Below are 20811 nucleotides of genomic sequence, written 5' to 3' on the forward strand. Positions count from 1 at the left end.
TTATCCTGATGTTCTTCTGATCTCCTCCTGTTGTTCTCCTGTTGTTCTCCTCATGTTCTCCTGATGTTCTCCTGTTGTTCTCCTGTTGTTCTCCTGATCTCCTCCTGTTGTTCTCCTGATCTCCTCCTGTTGTTCTCCTGATCTCCTCCTGTTGTTCTCCTGATATTATCCTGATGTTCTTCTGATCTCCTCCTGTAGTTCTCCTGTTGTTCTCCTGTTGTTCTCCTGTTGTTCTCCTGATGTTCTCCTGTTGTTCTCCTGATGTTCTCCTGATCTTCTCCTGATTTTCTCCTGTTGTTCTCCTGATGTTCTCCTGTTGTTCTCCTGATGTTCTCCTGTTGTTCTCCTGATCTTCTCCTGTTGTTCTCCTGATCTTCTCCTGTTGTTCTCCTGTTGTTCTCCTCATCTTCTCCTGTTGTTCTCCTGATCTTCTCCTGTTGTTCTCCTGATTTTCTCCTGTTGTTCTCCTCATCTTCCCCTGTTGTTCTCCTGATCTTCTCCTGTTGTTCTCCTGATCTTTCCCTGTTGTTCTCCTGATCTTCTTCTGTTGTTCTCCTGATCTTCTCCTGTTGTTCTCCTGATCTTCTCCTGTTGTTCTCCTGTTGTTCTCCTCATCTTCTCCTGTTGTTCTCCTGTTGTTCTCCTGATCTTCTCCTGTTGTTCTCCTGATCTTCTCCTGTTGTTCTCCTTATCTTCTCCTGTTGTTCTCCTGATGTTCTACAGCATCATTGGGACTCCTGGGCGTCTGATGCACGTGATCCAGGAGATGAACCTGAAGCTCCAGGGTGTGGAGTATATGGTGTTTGATGAAGCCGACAGGTGAGAGATGTCTCCATACCAGAGTAAAGGCTCGTTCACTCCGAGAACAATAACTATATCAGCTCCACACGCACGATATCGCTCTGTTATTATAAGCGCTGCAGTTTGTTGTATCTTTAAATGCTCGTGCTCTTTAAAACAGGGTGGATTCTGATTGGCTGTCAATGTTTTTATCGTTCATTAGCTTGAAAAAATCTTTCTGAAAGTGATTTCAGCGACATCGTTCCTCTGTGTCGTTAAAGTTGTGGTGTGCACTCTGTCATGCTTTTTCATTTAGAATAACTTTTGTAGCAATATCGTTACAGTTATAGTCCTTGGTGTGAATGGGCCTCAAGTCTTGAGGAGTTGGATGGACGATATTTATACAACAGTTAGTTCTGGTTCTCGAATCTGACTGGTATGAGAGCCTTTTTGCTCCATGCGATATTCTACTGATATCACACGGAAACCGTTTCACAGTTTGTATCACTCCGCTTGTTTCTGCCGGATCTATATTTCTCACTGCAAGCATCAATGGTGGAGGAGCAAACCCACTGTAACTTTACAAATAACACTGTTACTGTGTCACGTAATTTCGTTTAATAGTTTTTTATGCGAGAATGTAGTTGTTTAGATCTTAAATTTGCGATATATATGTAAACATAGCCCCTGTTTGAAGATGTCTACTCATGTGATATCACAAGTCATGACATCAGACAATTTAATTTAAAGATAGTAGAAACACATACACACAAATTCATAGTTTTATTGAAAACAAGTCTTTCCTCCATTGACAAGTCATCTTTACCCATTACAATGATATTAAAAGACCAAATTCAGTTCATTGATATGAACAATGTACAGGCAAGAATATAAACACTATTTCATGTTAAGCGTTTTCTCATAAAAAAAACATTATAAAGAAAATGCCTGTAGAGTTCATATTCTGGGGTCGCCTGTTAATCTTGATAATAAACAAATCTGTAAAACAAACAGATTTACAACTTCTTGATTCTGTACTCCTATTAAAGTATTTTTTCACAAATAAAGAAATGGTTAAAAATAAGAATAAATGGAAGTAAAAACTGTCTGTGCACTGGGAATTATAATTTCACTGGGGTTCTTAGCGCTTTCAAAATAAAAGTCCCAAACACTGTTGAAATAAGACCTGTACACCGTCAAAATAAAAGTCCTGCACACCGTCAAAATAAAAGTCCTGCACACGTCAAAATAAGTCACGCACACCGTCAGAATAAGTCTTGCACATGTCAAAATAAAAGTCCCGCACACCGTCAGAATAAGTCTTGCACATGTCAAAATAAAAGTCCCGCACACCGTCAAAAAAAGTCACGCACACGTCAGAATAAGTCTTGCACATGTCAAAATAAAAGTCCTGCACACGTCAAAATAAAAGTCACGCACACGTCAGAATAAGTCTTGCACATGTCAAAATAAAAGTCCTGCACACGTCAAAATAAAAGTCACGCACACCGTCAGAATAAGTCTTGCACATGTCAAAATAAAAGTCACACACACCGTCAGAATAAGTCTTGCACATGTCAAAATAAAAGTCCCGCACACCGTCAAAAAAAGTCCCGCACACCGCACTTCGACCAAACAGAAAAACGTCAGATGCCGTTGATTAAAAAACATGGCCTCATGTATAAAAACATAGCCTCATATATGAGTGGAGCACTAGTGTCCAGCTGGATCTTCCCTCGTTACTCTAACGAGATGTTTCTGCTTCTCCAGGCTGTTTGAGATGGGTTTTGCAGAGCAGCTTCAGGAGATCATCAGACGTCTCCCAGACGCTCGACAGACACTGCTGTTCTCCGCCACGCTTCCCAAACTGATCGTGGAGTTCGCCAGAGCCGGTGATCAGTCTCTTACTCACTGACATCTGCACATATATGACATTATGACCTTATATATTATATAATCAGGGCCTCAACACTACATTGTGTCACGTTCTGGTGATGAGTATGGTGAGATCAGTATCGTGATAGTTGAGCTTTTCTGATTGGCTGATCTGTGTTTCCCGCACAGGCCTCACGGAGCCGGTCCTCGTTCGTCTGGATGTGGACACTAAACTCAGTGACCAGCTGAAGGTGAACATTCACATTCTGTTCAAGTCCGCATTCAATGTCACCTCTGTAATGTGAAATATGGGCTCTTGATTTTATTCGTGGGGTTGATGACATCAGAGGGACAGGAAAGTTCTCTGTGAAAGAGTATGCAAACATGCACTGAGGAATCCTTCACTATAAGACCATTAACGTGTTGATTAGTAAAAGAGTCAAGGGTTCGGGGTAACATGTCTCTTCTGCTCATCAAGGCTGCATTTATTTGATCAAAAATACAGTAAAAACAGTGAAATATTATTCCAGTGTAAATCATCTGTTTTCTGTGTGAATATATAGTAAAGTGTCTTCAGTGTCACATGATCCTTCAGAAATCATTCTAATATGATGATTTGATGCTTAAGAAACATTTATGATTATTATCAGTTGAAAACAGTTAAAAATTGTGAAAAAAATTAAATAAAATTCAGGATTCTGATGAATGTAAAGTTTATTTGAAATAGAATCTTTTTAACAGCATTCCTGAACATCTCCTTGTTTGCGTGTCGTCCAGCTCTCGTTCTTCCACGTGCGCATGGACGATAAGCCGGCTCTTCTTCTGCATCTGCTGAGGACCGTGGTGAAGCCGCAGGAGCAGACGGTGGTGTTCGTCGCCACCAAACATCACGTGGAGTTCCTGAAAGAGGTAAAACTCCAGGAGTGTGTGTTGTGCTTTCATTCACGCACTGTTTCCATCAAATAACAGACTAGCCGTCCACTAGTTCATCATCATCAGCTGTGTTTCCATCCACCTATTCTTATGCAAATTTTGGTAAATTGCATAAAAAAACTCTGAATGGAAACGCTAAGATGCACATCAATTCTAAAAATGTGCATTAAAATATGCGCTCAATCGAGGCGGATAATACGATGATACTACGATGGAAACACAGGGTTCGTACAGGGGGCGTAAAGTGCTTGAATTAGACTTTCTGAAATTGAAGTCCTAGAAAACAGCCATATTTATGAAGAAGGGCTTAAAGTGCTTAAATCACTGAAAGACAATATATATGAAATTAGTGTTTAATCGATGAAACAATATTTTCATGCAAAATGAATGTTGCAGCCTGTCTAATAAAGATATAAAGACATTTCTCATGACTGCAAACGTGATATTGCTCATATATATACACAAGTATATGATACAGCTTCATTCTTCAGGTCAATCATATATTCATGGGAAAAAAATCTTGAATAAGTTTGAATAAGCGATATCTTGGTGTCCTTTCAATGGTTAAAGTTTCTACAGTCATTGCATACTTTGCATGTGCTGCACTTCATTTGTACCATTTTGTTTTATTAGTATGTTTTTTATTCATCTGTTTTTAGAATTTAAAAGATAATAGATATTGTCTTGATAAGTGAGCTCTCTGATTGTAGTCCTTGAAAAACCCCCAAAAAAGTAGTTCTTGAAAAGAATTTTAAAGCCTTGGAATTTAATTGTACAGTATCTGTACGAGCCCTGTTCACTGAGTAAACCCCTCAAACCTCAGCTGACTTGGGCTCATCAGAGGCTGTGATTGGATAACAGTGTTTGGTGCCCGAGAACACAAACTTTGAAACAGGTTCCAAGGTGCAAAAAATCGAACCCGATCCAAAGTTTTGTTTATGGCGAAAGTTTCGGAGGCAGTGTGTAAACGTGATTGACACAACGTGAGGTCGTATTTGTTATTTAACGTGCGGAAATGTCGGACTCGGTGTGCTAGGAGCTCTACTGAGATTTGGCACCAGTTTCCCAGGAAGTGCTGATTCTGTCCTCTTTGTTCTGATGTGTGTGTGTGTTTGTGTGTGTTGTAGCTCCTAAAGGAGCAGGGCGTGGAGGTGGCCTACATCTACAGCGCTCTGGACCAGACGGCCCGTAAGATCAACATCGGCCGCTTCGTCCACCGGAAGGCCATGGTTCTGCTGGTCACTGATGTGGCGGCCCGGGGCATCGACATCCCACTCCTCGACAACGCCATCAACTTCAACTTCCCGTCCAAACCCAAACTCTTCCTGCACAGAGTCGGTGTGTGACTAAGCAGACGCTTGACCTCTAACCCCTGAATTTCAAACCCTGACCTCGACCTTTTACCCCTGAACTTTAACCCCTAACATTGACCTCTAATCCCTGAACTTAAACCCCTGACCTCAACCTCTAACCCCTGAACTTTAACCCCTGACCTTGACCTCTAACCCTTGAGTTTGAACTTTAACCCAGGACCTCTAACCCATGTCCTTTAACCCCTGACCTCGACCTCTAACCCGATCTCGAACTTTAACCCCTGAACTTTAACCCCTGAACTTTAACCCCTGAACTTTAACCCCTGACCTCGACCTTTTACCCCTGAACTTTAACCCCTGACCTCGACCTCTAACCCCGGACCTCAATGTTAACCCCTGACCTCAATGTTAACCCCTGACCTTGAACTCTAACCCCTGACCTTGAACTCTAACCCAGGACCTCTAACCCCTAACAGTGACCTCAAACCCATGAACTTTAGCCCCTCACCTCGACTTTTAACCCCTGACCTTTAACCCCTGACCTCAATCTCTAACCCCTAACATTGACCTCTAACTCCTGAACTTTAACCCCTGACCTCGATGTTAATCCATGACCTCGACCTTTAACCCCTGACCTCTGTGTTGCAGGTCGCGTGGCTCGTGCCGGCAGAGGCGGGACAGCGCTCAGTCTGGTGTGTTCTGATGAAGTGCCGTTCCTCTACGATCTGCATCTGTTCTTGGGTCGACCCGTACAGTTCGCTGTCCCTGAACACACACCAGGTAAACACAGGGGACTGTGTGTGTGTGTGTGTGTGTGTGTGTGTGTGTGTGTGCAGGGATCGACATTAACGCTTGTCTGGGACAAGTGGATTTTTTTAAGGTACGGCTGAAAGAGAATTTTACTTGCCCGACCGGACCGGCCTCATCCTTTCCTCGGGTCATTTTGACCCCAAACTTTTGTCTCACTTGAACCACGAATACACACGTTTTTTTTATTGATTCAAGGAGTTTTAAACCTTCCCTTGCCGGGTCAATTTGACCCCCATAAAAATGAAAGGAATGTGAGGAATGCTTCAGGACACATAGAAAAACCAAAAAATGCTCAAAATTGAAACAAAAAATGCTAAAACTTTACCAATAAATAGATTTTATAATGTCTACATGTGTAACTGAATGCACACTGAAGTGAACTGAGTTTAGGACCCAGAGGAACAGCTCGTTTACTCCATATAGAGCTATAAGCCCATCTAGAGTCATGAAGTATCATATATGATTTATTTCCCACAAGAGGTCGGCAAAGACACACAATGCAAGATGTTTTGAGCTGAATTAAAAGGGTTATGCATGAAATTGAGTTATTTTGAATTAAAGTTGAAATAATGTGAGGAATGTGCTTAAAACAAGAGCATGATTCATTTATTGTAAGTCGCGATGGATAGTGGATAACACTATACTGACGTAACAAGGTGGCGCTAGTGTTGCACGGTGTACCGATACTTCAAAAGTATCGCGATACTCGCAAATTAAAAACGTCACGATACCTAAATTTATCAGTATCGATACTAAAAAAAAAAAAAAAAAAAACGCCTCCCTATGGACGTCTGTGTTTTTTTTCCTGACGTACGCAACAAAGAACCTGCCGCTGTCAGTGTCATGTGACAAAACACTACAGAGATGGCTGCATGTGCGAGCACAAGTGGTCCACGACTCGTAGAAAAAGATGACGCGAGGAGTGACATATGGAAGTACGTTGCCTACCTTGCTCTGTTGCACGGTGCACCGATACTTCAAAAGTAAATCGGAAATTAAAAACGTCACGATTCCTTAATTTATTAGTATCCATACTTCTAAGAATGACCGCGTTCCAGATTTGTAAGGCCGGCGACACACTGGCTGCGTTTTTATTTCGGCTCCCATGTTAACTGCCTGCGTGACACACGCGTCTGGGAGCAGCTCGAGACACGCGGAAAACGCGTGCTTGCTATAAATAGAACCGACGCCTATTCCTCACGCGTCACGCAAGCGTGTTGGAAGCGTTTCCAGGCAAAACAGAATAGGAAAAGATGTTTCTATGTCATTTTGACACGAATATATATTAATAAATGACATTTTGATGTTTGAAAGTTTTGACATAAATACAATATAAATGTAATTTAAAAAAATATTATCGATTTTCAAATATTGCACCTCTCAATACAGAACGAATTATTCTGTAGCCTATTTTGCCGTCAACACTGCCGACGTTGTCTTTGCTGCTATATATTTATGTTTAACATGAAGTATAGGCCTTCCACAACTCTCCCCATATGTCAAATATATCACCAATGAGGCTTATCATATGTTACCAATATTAAACATTGTTTAATATAATCGCTGTTCATATTTTTATTCAAAGTTCAGAATCAAGATAAAGCTCTTATGTTTCTTATGATAAATGACATAATGCTGCTAAATTTATATATTTTTTTACCTTGAATGTCATTGCTCTAATTTATTTTTTATATTTTGATATTTCATATTTTGTTCAAATGTTTAGTATATCTGCTGTTCATATGTTCATTTATTAGTGTGTTATAGGATTAGAATGTTGTCCCGGTTTTAAAATAAAGCACAGCAATGATATTTGAGAGTGTTTCTCCCTTTTCAGGAAAAGTATCAAAAAAGTATCGAAATCGCAATACTTGACTTGGTATCGGTATCGAAATAATAATTTTGGTATCGTGACAACACTAGGTGGCGCTGTTTACAAATGAGCGCAGCTCAAACAAACAAACTCCGTGAACAACACACTGCCGATAAACATTCAAAATGTGCAGTTTTTATATTTTTAACACATGATAGTTAAGCATCATCACGCGAGTGCTGTTTTCCGGAATACCATCATGATTGAAAATGTGACATTGGTTTCATACAACAGGTCAAAAAAGTTAAAATAAAGTCACTTACATTTTTTACGCAATATTGACACTTTTTGTTCTGTTTCAGCAGCGAAAATAGTTGCAAAGATCACAGCAGAACATCATCAATGATTCACTCCTGAACGAGCCCGGATTCAATGACCCGTTCATAAACATCGGCCTCGTTCCTGAACGAATCGTTTGATTGAATGACTCATTAAGACGGTCACCTGCCGCCACCTACTGGTGGTTCAGTTTCGTGTTTATCATTCTTTCCAACGTTTATTTGTAAAATATTTAAAACCATCTCATAACATTTTTTTTAGTGCAGTTGTAATTTTTTTTTGCCTTAACAACTCTATAGTGTCTTATTATTTTAAACTGAATTTATTGATCAAATTTAGGAATTTAAAATGAAAGATAAAGCATATATTTAATAAGATTAAAGGGGGAAATGCCCTTTACCAATGCAGATATGACAATATGCAGATTTAAATATATCAAAGCTGATAATATTGCTTCAGAATAAATTATATTTACAACACAATTTTTTTGTTTTCTGGATAAACAACTTTTTTACTCTGACATAAATTACAGATTTACTTGTCCGAAGGACGAGCACATGAAAAGGGTTAATGTGGAATCCTGGTGTGTGTGTGTGTACTATACAGTGAGGAAAATAAGTATTTGAACACCCTGCTATTTTGCAAGTTCTCCCACTTGGAAATCATGGAGGGGTCTGAAATTGTCATCGTAGGTGCATGTCCACTGTGAGAGACATAATCTAAAAACAATATATAATACACAAAAATACACAAAAATACACAATATATGATTTTTTAACTATTTATTTGTATGATACAGCTGCAAATAAGTATTTGAACACCTGTCTATCAGCTAGAATTCTGACCCTCAAAGACCTGTTAGTCTGCCTTTAAAATGTCCACCTCCACTCCATTTATTATCCTAAATTAGATGCACCTGTTTGAGGTCGTTAGCTGCATAAAGACACCTGTCCACCCCATACAATCAGTAAGAATCCAACTACTAACATGGCCAAGACCAAAGAGCTGTCCAAAGACACTAGAGACAAAATTGTACACCTCCACAAGGCTGGAAATGGCTACGGGGAAATTGCCAAGCAGCTTGGTGAAAAAAGGTCCACTGTTGGAGCAATCATTAGAAAATGGAAGAAGCTAAACATGACTGTCAATCTCCCTCGAACTGGGGCTCCATGCAAGATCTCACCTCGTGGGGTCTCAATGATCCTAAGAAAGGTGAGAAATCAGCCCAGAACTACACGGGAGGAGCTGGTCAATGACCTGAAAAGAGCTGGGACCACCGTTTCCAAGGTTACTGTTGGTAATACACTAAGACGTCATGGTTTGAAATCATGCATGGCACGGAAGGTTCCCCTGCTTAAACCAGCACATGTCAAGGCCCGTCTTAAGTTTGCCAATGACCATTTGGATGATCCAGAGGAGTCATGGGAGAAAGTCATGTGGTCAGATGAGACCAAAATAGAACTTTTTGGTCATAATTCCACTAAACGTGTTTGGAGGAAGAAGAATGATGAGTACCATCCCAAGAACACCATCCCTACTGTGAAGCATGGGGGTGGTAGCATCATGCTTTGGGGGTGTTTTTCTGCACATGGGACAGGGCGACTGCACTGTATTAAGGAGAGGATGACCGGGGCCATGTATTGCGAGATTTTGGGGAACAACCTCCTTCCCTCAGTTAGAGCATTGAAGATGGGTCGAGGCTGGGTCTTCCAACATGACAATGACCCGAAGCACACAGCCAGGATAACCAAGGAGTGGCTCTGTAAGAAGCATATCAAGGTTCTGGCGTGGCCTAGCCAGTCTCCAGACCTAAACCCAATAGAGAATCTTTGGAGGGAGCTCAAACTCCGTGTTTCTCAGCGACAGCCCAGAAACCTGACTGATCTAGAGAAGATCTGTGTGGAGGAGTGGGCCAAAATCCCTCCTGCAGTGTGTGCAAACCTGGTGAAAAACTACAGGAAACGTTTGACCTCTGTAATTGCAAACAAAGGCTACTGTACCAAATATTAACATTGATTTTCTCAGGTGTTCAAATACTTATTTGCAGCTGTATCATACAAATAAATAGTTAAAAAATCATACATTGAGGTTTCTGGATTTTTTTTTTTAGATTATGTCTCTCACAGTGGACATGCACCTACGATGACAATTTCAGACCCCTCCATGATTTCTAAGTGGGAGAACTTGCAAAATAGCAGGGTGTTCAAATACTTATTTTCCTCACTGTATATATATATATATGTATGTATGTGTGTATGTATGTGTGTATGTATGTGTGTGTGTGTACTGTATACATAACTCTCTCTGTGCCGGTCGTCAGATGCGGACGGCGTTTTCGGTCGGGTTCCTCAGAGTGTTCTGGATGATGAAGACTCTCAGCTTCAGACGGCTCACGAGAACTCTCTGGATCTGCAGACTCTCCACCGGGTCTCTGAGAACGCATACAAGCAGTACCTGAAGTCCCGACCCAGCCCGTCACCCGAGTCCGTCAAGCGCGTCAAGAGCGCAGACCTGTCCAAGATGGCCGTCCACCCGCTGCTGGGTGAGTGTGTGTGTGAGAGAAACTCCTGAACTCTTGTGTGTGTGTGTGTGTGTGTGAGATCCAGTCACCCGAGTCCATCAAGCGCGTCAAGAGTGAGTGAGTGAGCGAGCGAGCGAGCGAGCCCGCCCGTCACCCGAGTCCATCAAGAGCGCAGACCTGTCCAAGATGGCCGTCCACCCGCTGCTGGGTGTGTGTGTGTGAGAGCCCGTCACCCGAGTCAGAGAATGTCTAATAAGGGGAGAACTTCCACTCTCAGGAAACTTCCAGCTTCTGAACTGGTTGCAGTTCCACTCTGGCTCCACATGAGGGCGCTCACAGGACGAGTGCAGTTCCACTCTGGCTCCACATGAGGGCGCTCACAGGACGAGTGCAGTTCCACTCTGGCTCCACATGAGGGCGCTCACAGGACGAGTGCATAATGAATGGAGGTCTATGGCGCTATACCCCTCAAAATACACTTTTCTCAGGATATAATTTTTTTGTCTAGTAATTTGAATGTTGTATTCGAAAGGAGATGCAAAGAAGTTACACATTGCTGAGTGTTAGATTTTTTAGAGTCACTTATTTGCTTTAAAAAGTCTTTTTATTATGTCAATGACGTCACACACATCGTACGACCAGAGATACTGCTTTACGGCAATCCTTCAGTCACTTTGGTGCTTTCGCGCTCTGCACTTTCTTTTCTCTCGAGAAATAGGACAACCCTTTGCCCACTATTAGGACAATTTATCATTGCACACCTGCGAGGCATTTTTCTCCTTTTTCAATTTTTATTGATATTTAGCACTATTGAGCGGGACATTGGTTGTTGTTGTTTTTTTTAAGGTGGCAATACTATACCATATGTATCCTGTATTTCCTAACACAAGAATAACACAACAAGTACTCAAATTCAATTTATTTTCCGTGTAAATTTCACATACATACATACATAATCATAGGCAGATAAAAGTGGCAGCAACCAAAAAAAAAAGTTGCTGCGTAAAAAAAAACAAAAAACTGGGGCGAAAAAGTCCGCCTTAACATTCTGGTCCCGCTTCGGATGCCACAATGCCATCAAGCGGTATCTCTGGTCGTGATCAGTCCTTCACTGACCAATCAGCGTTCATTAGCAGAATGCTAGCGTGTTATGGGCAACAACAACTCAACCTGTAAGAAACCGAAAGGACATAAGTACTCGTTCATTCAACTTTCGACCTATAACCCATGTTGAACTTGCAAAACCTACTATCAAATCTGAGATTTCTCAACGGCAATCGGGTGAAAGAGACACATTTAGCCGTCTAGCTCCATATACTCCCATTCAGTCTGCACTCATGGGCGATCGCCCCCAGTGGAGCTCTGGTGGAACTACAACCAACATTCGGTACAATAGGACTTAATATGGAGTGGGCAGGCGGCTCTCTGTAGACGGGCTCTGCCCGAGTCCATCAAACGCATCAAGAGCGCAGACCTGTCCAAGATGGCCGTCCAACCGCTGCTGTGTGTGTGTGTGTGTGAGAAACTCCTGCTGAACTCTTCTGTGTGTGTGTGTGTCTCAGGTTCTGGACTGGAGCGGGTGGAACTGGACCGGCTGCTGATGGTCGACTGCATCAAGGGCTACAAGGCTAAATCTGTACGTTTATTCCTTTATCCAGTATCGTCTCTCTGACGGCTCAGGAATGAACGTTCTGTCATCATTTACTCGGCTTGTGTTGTTCAAAATCAGCATTACTTTCTTTCATCTTCTGAAGTTCGCAGTTCAAGCCATTATTGGCTGATGTCGTTCTCCTCTGTCCATCTCAGATCTCTTTTGTGATTAGGGTTGTGTATCGTTTGAATTTGAATGATTCCGATTCCAATTCTGCTTATTGATTCCGATTCTTATCGATTCCTAATTTTGATTCCAATAAGGTAAATATATCATGAACAAAAATCAACAGGCTAAAGAACACTTACACAAGGAGCGTTTGCCTGTGGTTTAAAAACACCATAGAAAACAACTAGCGCAACTAATATATATTTCAAGCATTATAAAAGACAAGTAAACACTCAGTAATTAAAAAAAAAAGCAATCATCACAAATAGATTTCCCATAGATCTCCCATTCCCTACATAGTGTTTGACTTCAGAAGACTTTGAATATAGTTCTGGTTCTGACTATCAATTCGGATGTTTATTGGTCGAGCTGCACGTTCTTGTTTCCTCAGACTATTTTTGAAATCAACTCCAGCAACAAAACCAGTGCCAGCGAGGTGATGCGGGCCAAGCGATCCCGGGACAGTGCTCTGGTCCACAAGTTCTCCACAGCGCGAGCGGAGCTGATGGGCCAGGCCGCCGTCGCCGTGGTAACCAGGACAGAACCACGACCCGAGGAGGACGAAGACGAGATTCAGGTGAGCGTCGAACACACTGACTGTGTGTGATCTCTCTGTGTGTCTGATCTCTGTGTGTGTCTGATCGGTGTGTGTCTGATCTCGGTGTGTGTCTGATCTCGGTGCGCGTGTGATCTCTGTGTGTCTGATCCCGGTGCGCGTGTGATCTCGGTGCGTGTCTGATCTCGGTGTGTGTCTGATCTCGGTGTGTGTCTGATCCCGGTGCGTGTCTGATCCCGGTGTGTGTCTGATCTCGGTGTGTGTCTGATCTCGGTGTGTGTCTGATCTCGGTGTGTGTCTGATCTCGGTGTGTGTCTGATCTCGGTGCGTGTCTGATCTCGGTGCGTGTGATCTCTGTGTGTGTCTGATCTCTGTGTGCGTGTGATCTCGGTGCGTGTGATCTCTGTGTGTGTCTGATCTCTGTGTGCGTGTGATCTCGGTGCGCGTGTGATCTCGGTGCGCGTGTGATCTCGGTGCGTGTCTGATCTCTGTGCGCGTGTGATCTCGGTGCGTGTCTGATCTCTGTGCGCGTGTGATCTCGGTGCGCGTGTGATCTCGGTGCGTGTCTGATCTCGGTGCGTGTCTGATCTCTGTGCGCGTGTGATCTCGGTGCGTGTCTGATCTCTGTGCGCGTGTGATCTCGGTGCGCGTGTGATCTCGGTGCGTGTCTGATCTCTGTGCGCGTGTGATCTCGGTGCGTGTCTGATCTCTGTGCGCGTCTGATCTCTGTGTGTGTGTGATCTCTGTGCGCGTCTGATCTCTGTGTGTGTCTGATCTCTGTGCGCATGTGATCTCGGTGCGTGTCTGATCTCTGTGCGCGTCTGATCTCTGTGTGTGTGTGATCTCTGTGTGTCTGATCTCTGTGTGTGTCTGATCTCTGTGTGTGTCTGACCTCGGTGCGTGTCTGATCTCTGTGTGTGTCTGATCTCTGTGCGCGTCTGATCTCTGTGTGTGTGTGATCTCTGTGTGTGTGATCTCTGTGTGCGTGTGATCTCGGTGCGCGTGTGATCTCGGTGCGTGTGATCTCTGTGTGTGTCTGATCTCTGTGTGTGTCTGACCTCGGTGCGTGTCTGATCTCGGTGCGCGTGTGATCTCGGTGCGTGTCTGATCTCTGTGCGCGTGTGATCTCGGTGCGTGTCTGATCTCTGTGCGCGTGTGATCTCGGTGCGCGTGTGATCTCGGTGCGTGTCTGATCTCGGTGCGTGTCTGATCTCTGTGCGCGTGTGATCTCGGTGCGTGTCTGATCTCTGTGCGCATGTGATCTCGGTGCGTGTCTGATCTCTGTGCGCGTCTGATCTCTGTGTGTGTGTGATCTCTGTGTGTCTGATCTCTGTGTGCGTGTGATCTCGGTGCGCGTGTGATCTCGGTGCGTGTGATCTCTGTGTGTGTCTGATCTCTGTGTGTGTCTGACCTCGGTGCGTGTCTGATCTCGGTGCGCGTGTGATCTCTGTGTGTATGATCTCTGTGTGTCTGATCTCTGTGTGTGTCTGATCTCGGTGCGTGTGTGATCTCTGTGTGTCTGATCTCTGTGTGTGTCTGATCTCGGTGCGTGTGTGATCTCTGTGTGTCTGATCTCTGTGTGTGTCTGATCTCGGTGCGTGTGTGATCTCTGTGTGTCTGATCTCTGTGTGTGTCTGATCTCGGTGCGTGTGTGATCTCGGTGCGTGTGATCTCTGTGTGCGTGTGATCTCGGTGCGTTTGATCTCTGTGTGTGTCTGATCTCTGTGTGTGTCTGACCTCGGTGCGTGTCTGATCTCTGTGCGTGTCTGATCTCGGTGCGTGTGTGATCTCTGTGTGCGTGTGATCTCTGTGTGCGTGTGATCTCGGTGCGTGTGTGATCTCTGTGTGTCTGATCTCTGTGTGCGTGTGATCTCGGTGCGCGTGTGATCTCGGTGCGTGTGTGATCTCGGTGCGTGTGATCTCTGTGTGTGTCTGATCTCTGTGTGTGTCTGACCTCGGTGCGCGTGTGATCTCGGTGCGTGTCTGATCTCTGTGCGCGTGTGATCTCGGTGCGTGTGATCTCGGTGCGCGTGTGATCTCGGTGCGTGTGATCTCTGTGTGTGTCTGATCTCTGTGTGTGTCTGATCTCTGTGCGCGTGTGATCTCGGTGCGTGTCTGATCTCTGTGCGCGTGTGATCTCGGTGCGTGTCTGATCTCTGTGCGCGTCTGATCTCTGTGTGTGTGTGTGATCTCTGTGTGTCTGATCTCTGTGTGTGTGTGATCTCGGTGCGCGTGTGATCTCGGTGCGTGTGATCTCTGTGTGTGTCTGATCTCTGTGTGTGTCTGACCTCGGTGCGTGTCTGATCTCTGTGCGCGTGTGATCTCGGTGCGTGTGATCTCGGTGCGCGTGTGATCTCGGTGCGTGTGATCTCGGTGCGCGTCTGATCTCTGTGCGCGTGTGATCTCGGCGCGTGTCTGATCTCTGTGCGCGTGTGATCTCGGTGTGTGTCTGATCTCTGTGCGCGTCTGATCTCTGTGTGTGTGTGATCTCGGTGCGTGTCTGATCTCTGTGCGCGTCTGATCTCTGTGCGCGTGTGATCTCGGTGCGTGTCTGATCTCTGTGCGCGTGTGATCTCGGTGTGTGTCTGATCTCTGTGCGCGTCTGATCTCTGTGTGTGTGTGATCTCGGTGCGTGTCTGATCTCTGTGCGCGTCTGATCTCTGTGCGCGTGTGATCTCGGTGCGTGTCTGATCTCTGTGCGCGTGTGATCTCGGTGTGTGTGTGATCTCGGTGTGTGTCTGATCTCTGTGCGCGTCTGATCTCTGTGTGTGTGTGATCTCGGTGCGTGTCTGATCTCTGTGCGCGTCTGATCTCTGTGTGTGTGTGATCTCGGTGTGTGTCTGATCTCTGTGCGCGTCTGATCTCTGTGTGTGTGTGATCTCGGTGCGTGTCTGATCTCTGTGCGCGTCTGATCTCTGTGCGCGTGTGATCTCGGTGCGTGTCTGATCTCTGTGCGCGTGTGATCTCGGTGTGTGTCTGATCTCTGTGCGCGTCTGATCTCTGTGTGTGTGTGATCTCTGTGTGTGTGATCTCTGTGTGCGTGTGATCTCGGTGCGCGTGTGATCTCGGTGCGTGTGATCTCTGTGTGTGTCTGATCTCTGTGTGTGTCTGACCTCGGTGCGTGTCTGATCTCTGTGCGCGTGTGATCTCGGTGCGTGTGATCTCGGTGTGTGTCTGATCTCTGTGTGCGTCTGATCTCTGTGTGTGTCTGATCTCTGTGCGCGTGTGATCTCGGTGTGTCTGATCTCTGTGCGCGTGTGATCTCTGTGTGTGTCTGATCTCTGTGCGCGTCTGATCTCTGTGCGTGTCTGATCTCGGTGCGTCTGAGATCTGTGTGTCTGATCTCTCTGTGTGCGTCTGATCTCTGTGTGTGTCTGATCTCTGTGCGCGTGTGATCTCTGTGTGTCTGATCTCTGTGCGCGTGTGATCTCGGTGCGTGTGATCTCTGTGTGTGTCTGATCTCTGTGTGTGTCTGATCTCTGTGCGCGTCTGATCTCTGTGCGTGTCTGATCTCGGTGCGTCTGAGATCTGTGTGTCTGATCTCTCTGTGTCTGAGATCTCTGTGTGTGTGATCTCTGTGTCTGATCTGTGATCTCTGCAGACGGTGTTCTCTGAGGTGGTGGGAGGGAAGAAACGAAAGCAAGATACTGAAACCAGCAGAAAGAAAACATTACCAGGAAAAGATGAAGAATTCTACATCCCGTACAGACCCAAAGACTTCGACTCAGAGCGAGGGTATGGCTGACACCTGCTTTGTTGTTGTTGTTGTTATTTTTATTATTATTATTATTGTTATTATTATTATTAGTAGTAGTAGTAGTAGTAGTAGTAGTAGTATTCAATGTGGTTAATTTGAAAACTGTTAAATGTGTGTGTGTAGGCTGAGTCTCGGGGCAGATGCGGGCTCGTTCGAGCATCAGGCCTCCTCTGCAGTTCTGGATCTGATGGGTGACGAGAGCAAATCTTTAAATCAACACAAGAGCTTGATGAAGTGGTGAGCAACGCCGGCTTTTACACGCGTGACCCTGCGCACGTGTTATCCTGACACACGTGTTCTTATCCTAACACACGCGTGTTCTCCGCAGGGATCGCAAGAGGAAGCGCTTCGTCCGTGACACGGGTAAAGACGACAAACAGAAGAAGATCAGGACAGAGAGTGGAACGGTGGTCAGCGGCAAGAAGAAGAAAAAGAACTTGTATCCTTCTGGAAAAGAGTCTTTTCGTATCACATCGTTCCAGAGCAGTTTTACAGGAACTCATGATGTTAATGTCTTGATTTCTAACAGCAGGTTAGATCTGGGCGATGGGATGGCTTACATTTCAGAGACGATATAAACAATCAAGCCCAGGACTTTTGTCACGCATGAACCATGAATACACACAAAACAATGAATGGATTCGAGGAGTTTTGTGGTTGAAATTTTAAAAAGTATCAAAACCTTCCCTTGCCGGTCAATTTGACCCCTTAGGAATGAATGGAATGTTTTAGTACAAAAATGAAAATGATCAAAATTCAAACTAAAAATGCTAAAGCTTTACCCATTTTATTTTTAATAATGTCTACATGTGTATCTGAATGCATACTGAAGTGAACTGGCTTTAGGACCCAGAGGAACAGCTCATTTGCTCCATATAGAGCGATAAGGCCATCTATGTTAATTAAGTAATTGCGTGTCAGTTGGTTTTCTTGACTTTGGTCCAGTTATGAAGAATGGAAGAAGAAGAATAAGATGGATGACCGAGCGTCAGACTCGGATGGAGAAACTGGAGGACCGTCGAGAGGGAGGAACTCCAGCGGTAAGAGACCAATGCTAAGTCCCAATTCCCCTACTTGTACTACACCATAAAAGTATTTAAAGTACTCTTTTTGTGAAGGAAAAGTACATACTTTTGAGTGTAGCAAAAGAGTAGGCAAGCTTTGGGACAGTACTTTGTCATCTTTAACAGACAGCTCTGTCGCTTAGTTACGTGCTTAAACGCCCTCCATGTCTGTAGTTTTTTAACACTTTTCACTTGTGTTTGTAGTTCTAATCGAATCTTCGTCCACAGCACAATGGGTTGCGGACGATATTAGCCGTTAGTGTGTTCACGAATCTGCAAAAAGTAGACCATCCGGGTATCGTTGGGAAAACTCATTTCAACATACTATGATTTGGGACGTACTAATTCTATTTTCGAATACTATTTAGGACCGATAGTATGCGAATTGGGACCCACCGAAAGATTGTGTTGTAAAATCATCCAGTGATCACATGACATCCGCTCTCTTGAGTACTAGTGTGTTTGTGTTGTGGTTTCTTCAGGTCGTGGAGGAAGAGGAGGAGCTTATGGCCAGTCGAGAGGAAGAGGAGGTTATGGCCAGTCGGGAGGAAGAGGAGGAGCTTATGGCCAGTCGAGAGGAAGAGGAGGTTATGGCCAGTCGGGAGGAAGAGGAGGAGCTTATGGCCAATCGGGAGGAAGAGGAGGAGCTCATGGCGAGAGCGGCTCGCGTGTGCGATCGGAGCTGAAGAACCGCGATCAGATCCTTAAGCTACGCAAGCGTAAAGCTAAACAGCAGTTCCTGCAGAGCGGCGGCATGAAGAAGCTGCGCGCCAAAGGAAAGCAGCGGCTACAGGAAGTGATGCGTTCTGGCTTCGGGCGTGGCGGCAACAAGAAGGGAAAGATGAGGAAGAGACTTTAATAGAGGAATCGATACGAACAATCTCGCTTCCACGGAAAACAAGATGGACGTCTTGAACTCTTTTGCTTAAACGTTACATGCACATGTTTCTCTTTGTCTGCATTAAAAGAGATGTTTCGGTTCAACTATCGACAGAATGTCCATTACCACGGAAAATAATTTCCACTGCAGTTTCCTAAATTTTGTTGTTGTTGTTAAACAATTACTAAACCCGTCAGTTACAGTAAGACCTCACAGTGCAGTTGGCGCCACAACTTTATACCGGTTCACATGAGATTGGTGTGATAGAAATGTTTACTGAACGTTTGTCTTGAGATTTCAGTGTCATCATGAACACGTGAAACCAGGAGAGCCTATGAGTTTCACAGTATGTGTGACAGGTTCTCAAAACCCATTAAATTAAGAAACCCTTTAATGATTAATTTGTTTATAATTATGCTAAGGGTTCACTCTTAAAGTTGACATGAAACTGAAGTTGTGCTCGTCTTTTCTTCCCTATTGAGTCGTGTATCCGAGTGAAACAATTCTGGAACAAGAACAAATGTAAAAAAATAAATAATTAAAAGTCTGCTATTGGCTGATCTCATGTGAGTGACAGGTTATAGCCCCGCCCTCGTCATCAGAGAAAAGAAGAGATGCTGCAAGAGGAACTTACTCTGATTCAAGATTAACACAATAATGATGTGCACCCATAGATCATTTAGAATAAACACTGCAATATTCCATAAAAAATAAGATCTGTTTTGATTTTATGGTGACTAGCAAGCATGCGTTCAACTTCTAAATGTACGTTGAATAGTTCCTTTATAAGAGGACCATTTATTGATTGTGGTCCTATTTAAGTGGAAAATAAGGCATTCTTCACAGAATACATTTCTGCAAAAATAAAATGTGTGACATTTTACATTTTACCACACAATTATATGTAATATTAGTATAACACTTGCACTGGATTCAAATAATTATTAAAAAGGAAGCACAAACTGCAAAAGCGGCAGACCTTCAGGCACAGTGTCTGAATTCACTCCAAGTGAACTATATCAGTGGATTAATGTAGGGAATATTGAATTGGGGTATAAGGGCGATTTCGAACACAGCTGTGTCATTTGTTTGCGCAATCTTTCGAGCGTGATTCCAGCGCGCATGCGTCACATGGATTCTTCCCGCGCAGACATTTGAATATTAACGGACGTAACGCCAGTCGCCAGTGTGTCCTGCAGTGTTGAGGAACTGACCCGTCTAAACGCGGTGAGTCGCGCTGAACTGGTCAAGAGATTGATGATGATGATGATGAAGATGACGATGGTGTAATATGAGGTGACGGCTCGTGAAATGGTAAACTCTTAAAGTGGTTATCAATAGTCCGTTTCACACAGCAATCGCGGTACAATACCGTATAATTACCTGATTGACTTTACTGGTCATTATAGTCCTACACAAATTTATGCTGTTGACTAGCAACGGTTTTCTGTTTTAATTACCGGTGTTGTGCCGATTCTGCCGAATTCGAATTCGCATCTGGTGTTGACAGACAAATTATTTGTTGCTGGAATCTTATAGCATCTCCGTATGCAAGTCGACTTATGCCAAACGAGTGACACTTGAAGATGTATGATGTATGATTATCATGTAGCGTAGGACACAATCGGCAAGTAAGTTTGGCATCGGGCCAAAAAGAAATTCGCCACTAGATGGCGGGCCAGAATATATTCAAAGAATGACTTAAGAAATGAATTAATAAAAAATTCAACTAGATTTGCCTGTGACAGATTGTTACAGTGTCTTCTGTAACTGGCAGTGAGCTGTTACTCTGTGTTAAATCCTGTAGTAGGACAGTCATTAACAAGCCACATGTGGCGGTGTCCGGGTTTTACACTGGATACATTAATAAAGCAGTAGTGCCAGTTTTGGCCCACGGGCTTTCTGTTGCCGAACCCTGATGAATGACGCCTCTCGCGGTTCAAACAAACAGGACTGGCCAACCGCATTCGTCATTACGTTGTGCGTCAAGTGTTTCTCTTTTGACGTAAGTCGGCTTGCATAGGCCGTCTGCCGGAAGCTAGATATTTTAGTCGATAAAATTTAAAATATTAATATTTTTCTTACACGAACGCATCACTTCACTTCAGAAGGCCTTTATTATCTTGCCAGAGCCGTTTTGAGCACTTTAATCATGAATAGATGCACTTTGATGGACTTCAACTTTGTTTTTTTTTTACTCCCATTATAAAGCTTGGAAGAGCCAGGACATTTTTTAATATTACTCCGACTGTATTCGTCTGGAAGAAGAATGTCATATACACCTAGGATGACTTGAGGGTGAGTAAATCATGGGCTAATGTTTATTTTTGGGTGAACTATCCCTTAAGTCT

At 44.1% G+C, this 20811-nt stretch overlaps 1 protein-coding gene across 1 annotated transcript in view; it reads left to right on the forward strand.

Annotated features, from left to right (window-relative positions):
• ddx54 (DEAD (Asp-Glu-Ala-Asp) box polypeptide 54) overlaps positions 1–19007 on the forward strand; it is a 33202-nt gene extending 14195 nt beyond the window's left edge. The window contains exons 7-20 of the mRNA XM_084414427.1: positions 724–819; positions 2551–2672; positions 2845–2906; positions 3433–3564; positions 4716–4926; positions 5550–5681; positions 10184–10405; positions 11947–12020; positions 12595–12780; positions 16361–16494; positions 16640–16753; positions 16845–16955; positions 17462–17556; positions 18063–19007. Of these exons, the coding sequence (XP_084270553.1) occupies positions 724–819; positions 2551–2672; positions 2845–2906; positions 3433–3564; positions 4716–4926; positions 5550–5681; positions 10184–10405; positions 11947–12020; positions 12595–12780; positions 16361–16494; positions 16640–16753; positions 16845–16955; positions 17462–17556; positions 18063–18439 (2068 nt within the window). The 3' untranslated portion in view covers positions 18440–19007. The remainder of the gene's footprint in view (positions 1–723; positions 820–2550; positions 2673–2844; positions 2907–3432; positions 3565–4715; positions 4927–5549; positions 5682–10183; positions 10406–11946; positions 12021–12594; positions 12781–16360; positions 16495–16639; positions 16754–16844; positions 16956–17461; positions 17557–18062) is intronic.
• Positions 19008–20811: the final 1804 nt, after the last annotated feature.

This window comes from Rutilus rutilus (genome assembly GCF_951802725.1).
Source record: "Rutilus rutilus genome assembly, chromosome: 7".
In the NCBI taxonomy this organism is placed as follows: Eukaryota; Metazoa; Chordata; class Actinopteri; order Cypriniformes; family Leuciscidae; genus Rutilus; species Rutilus rutilus.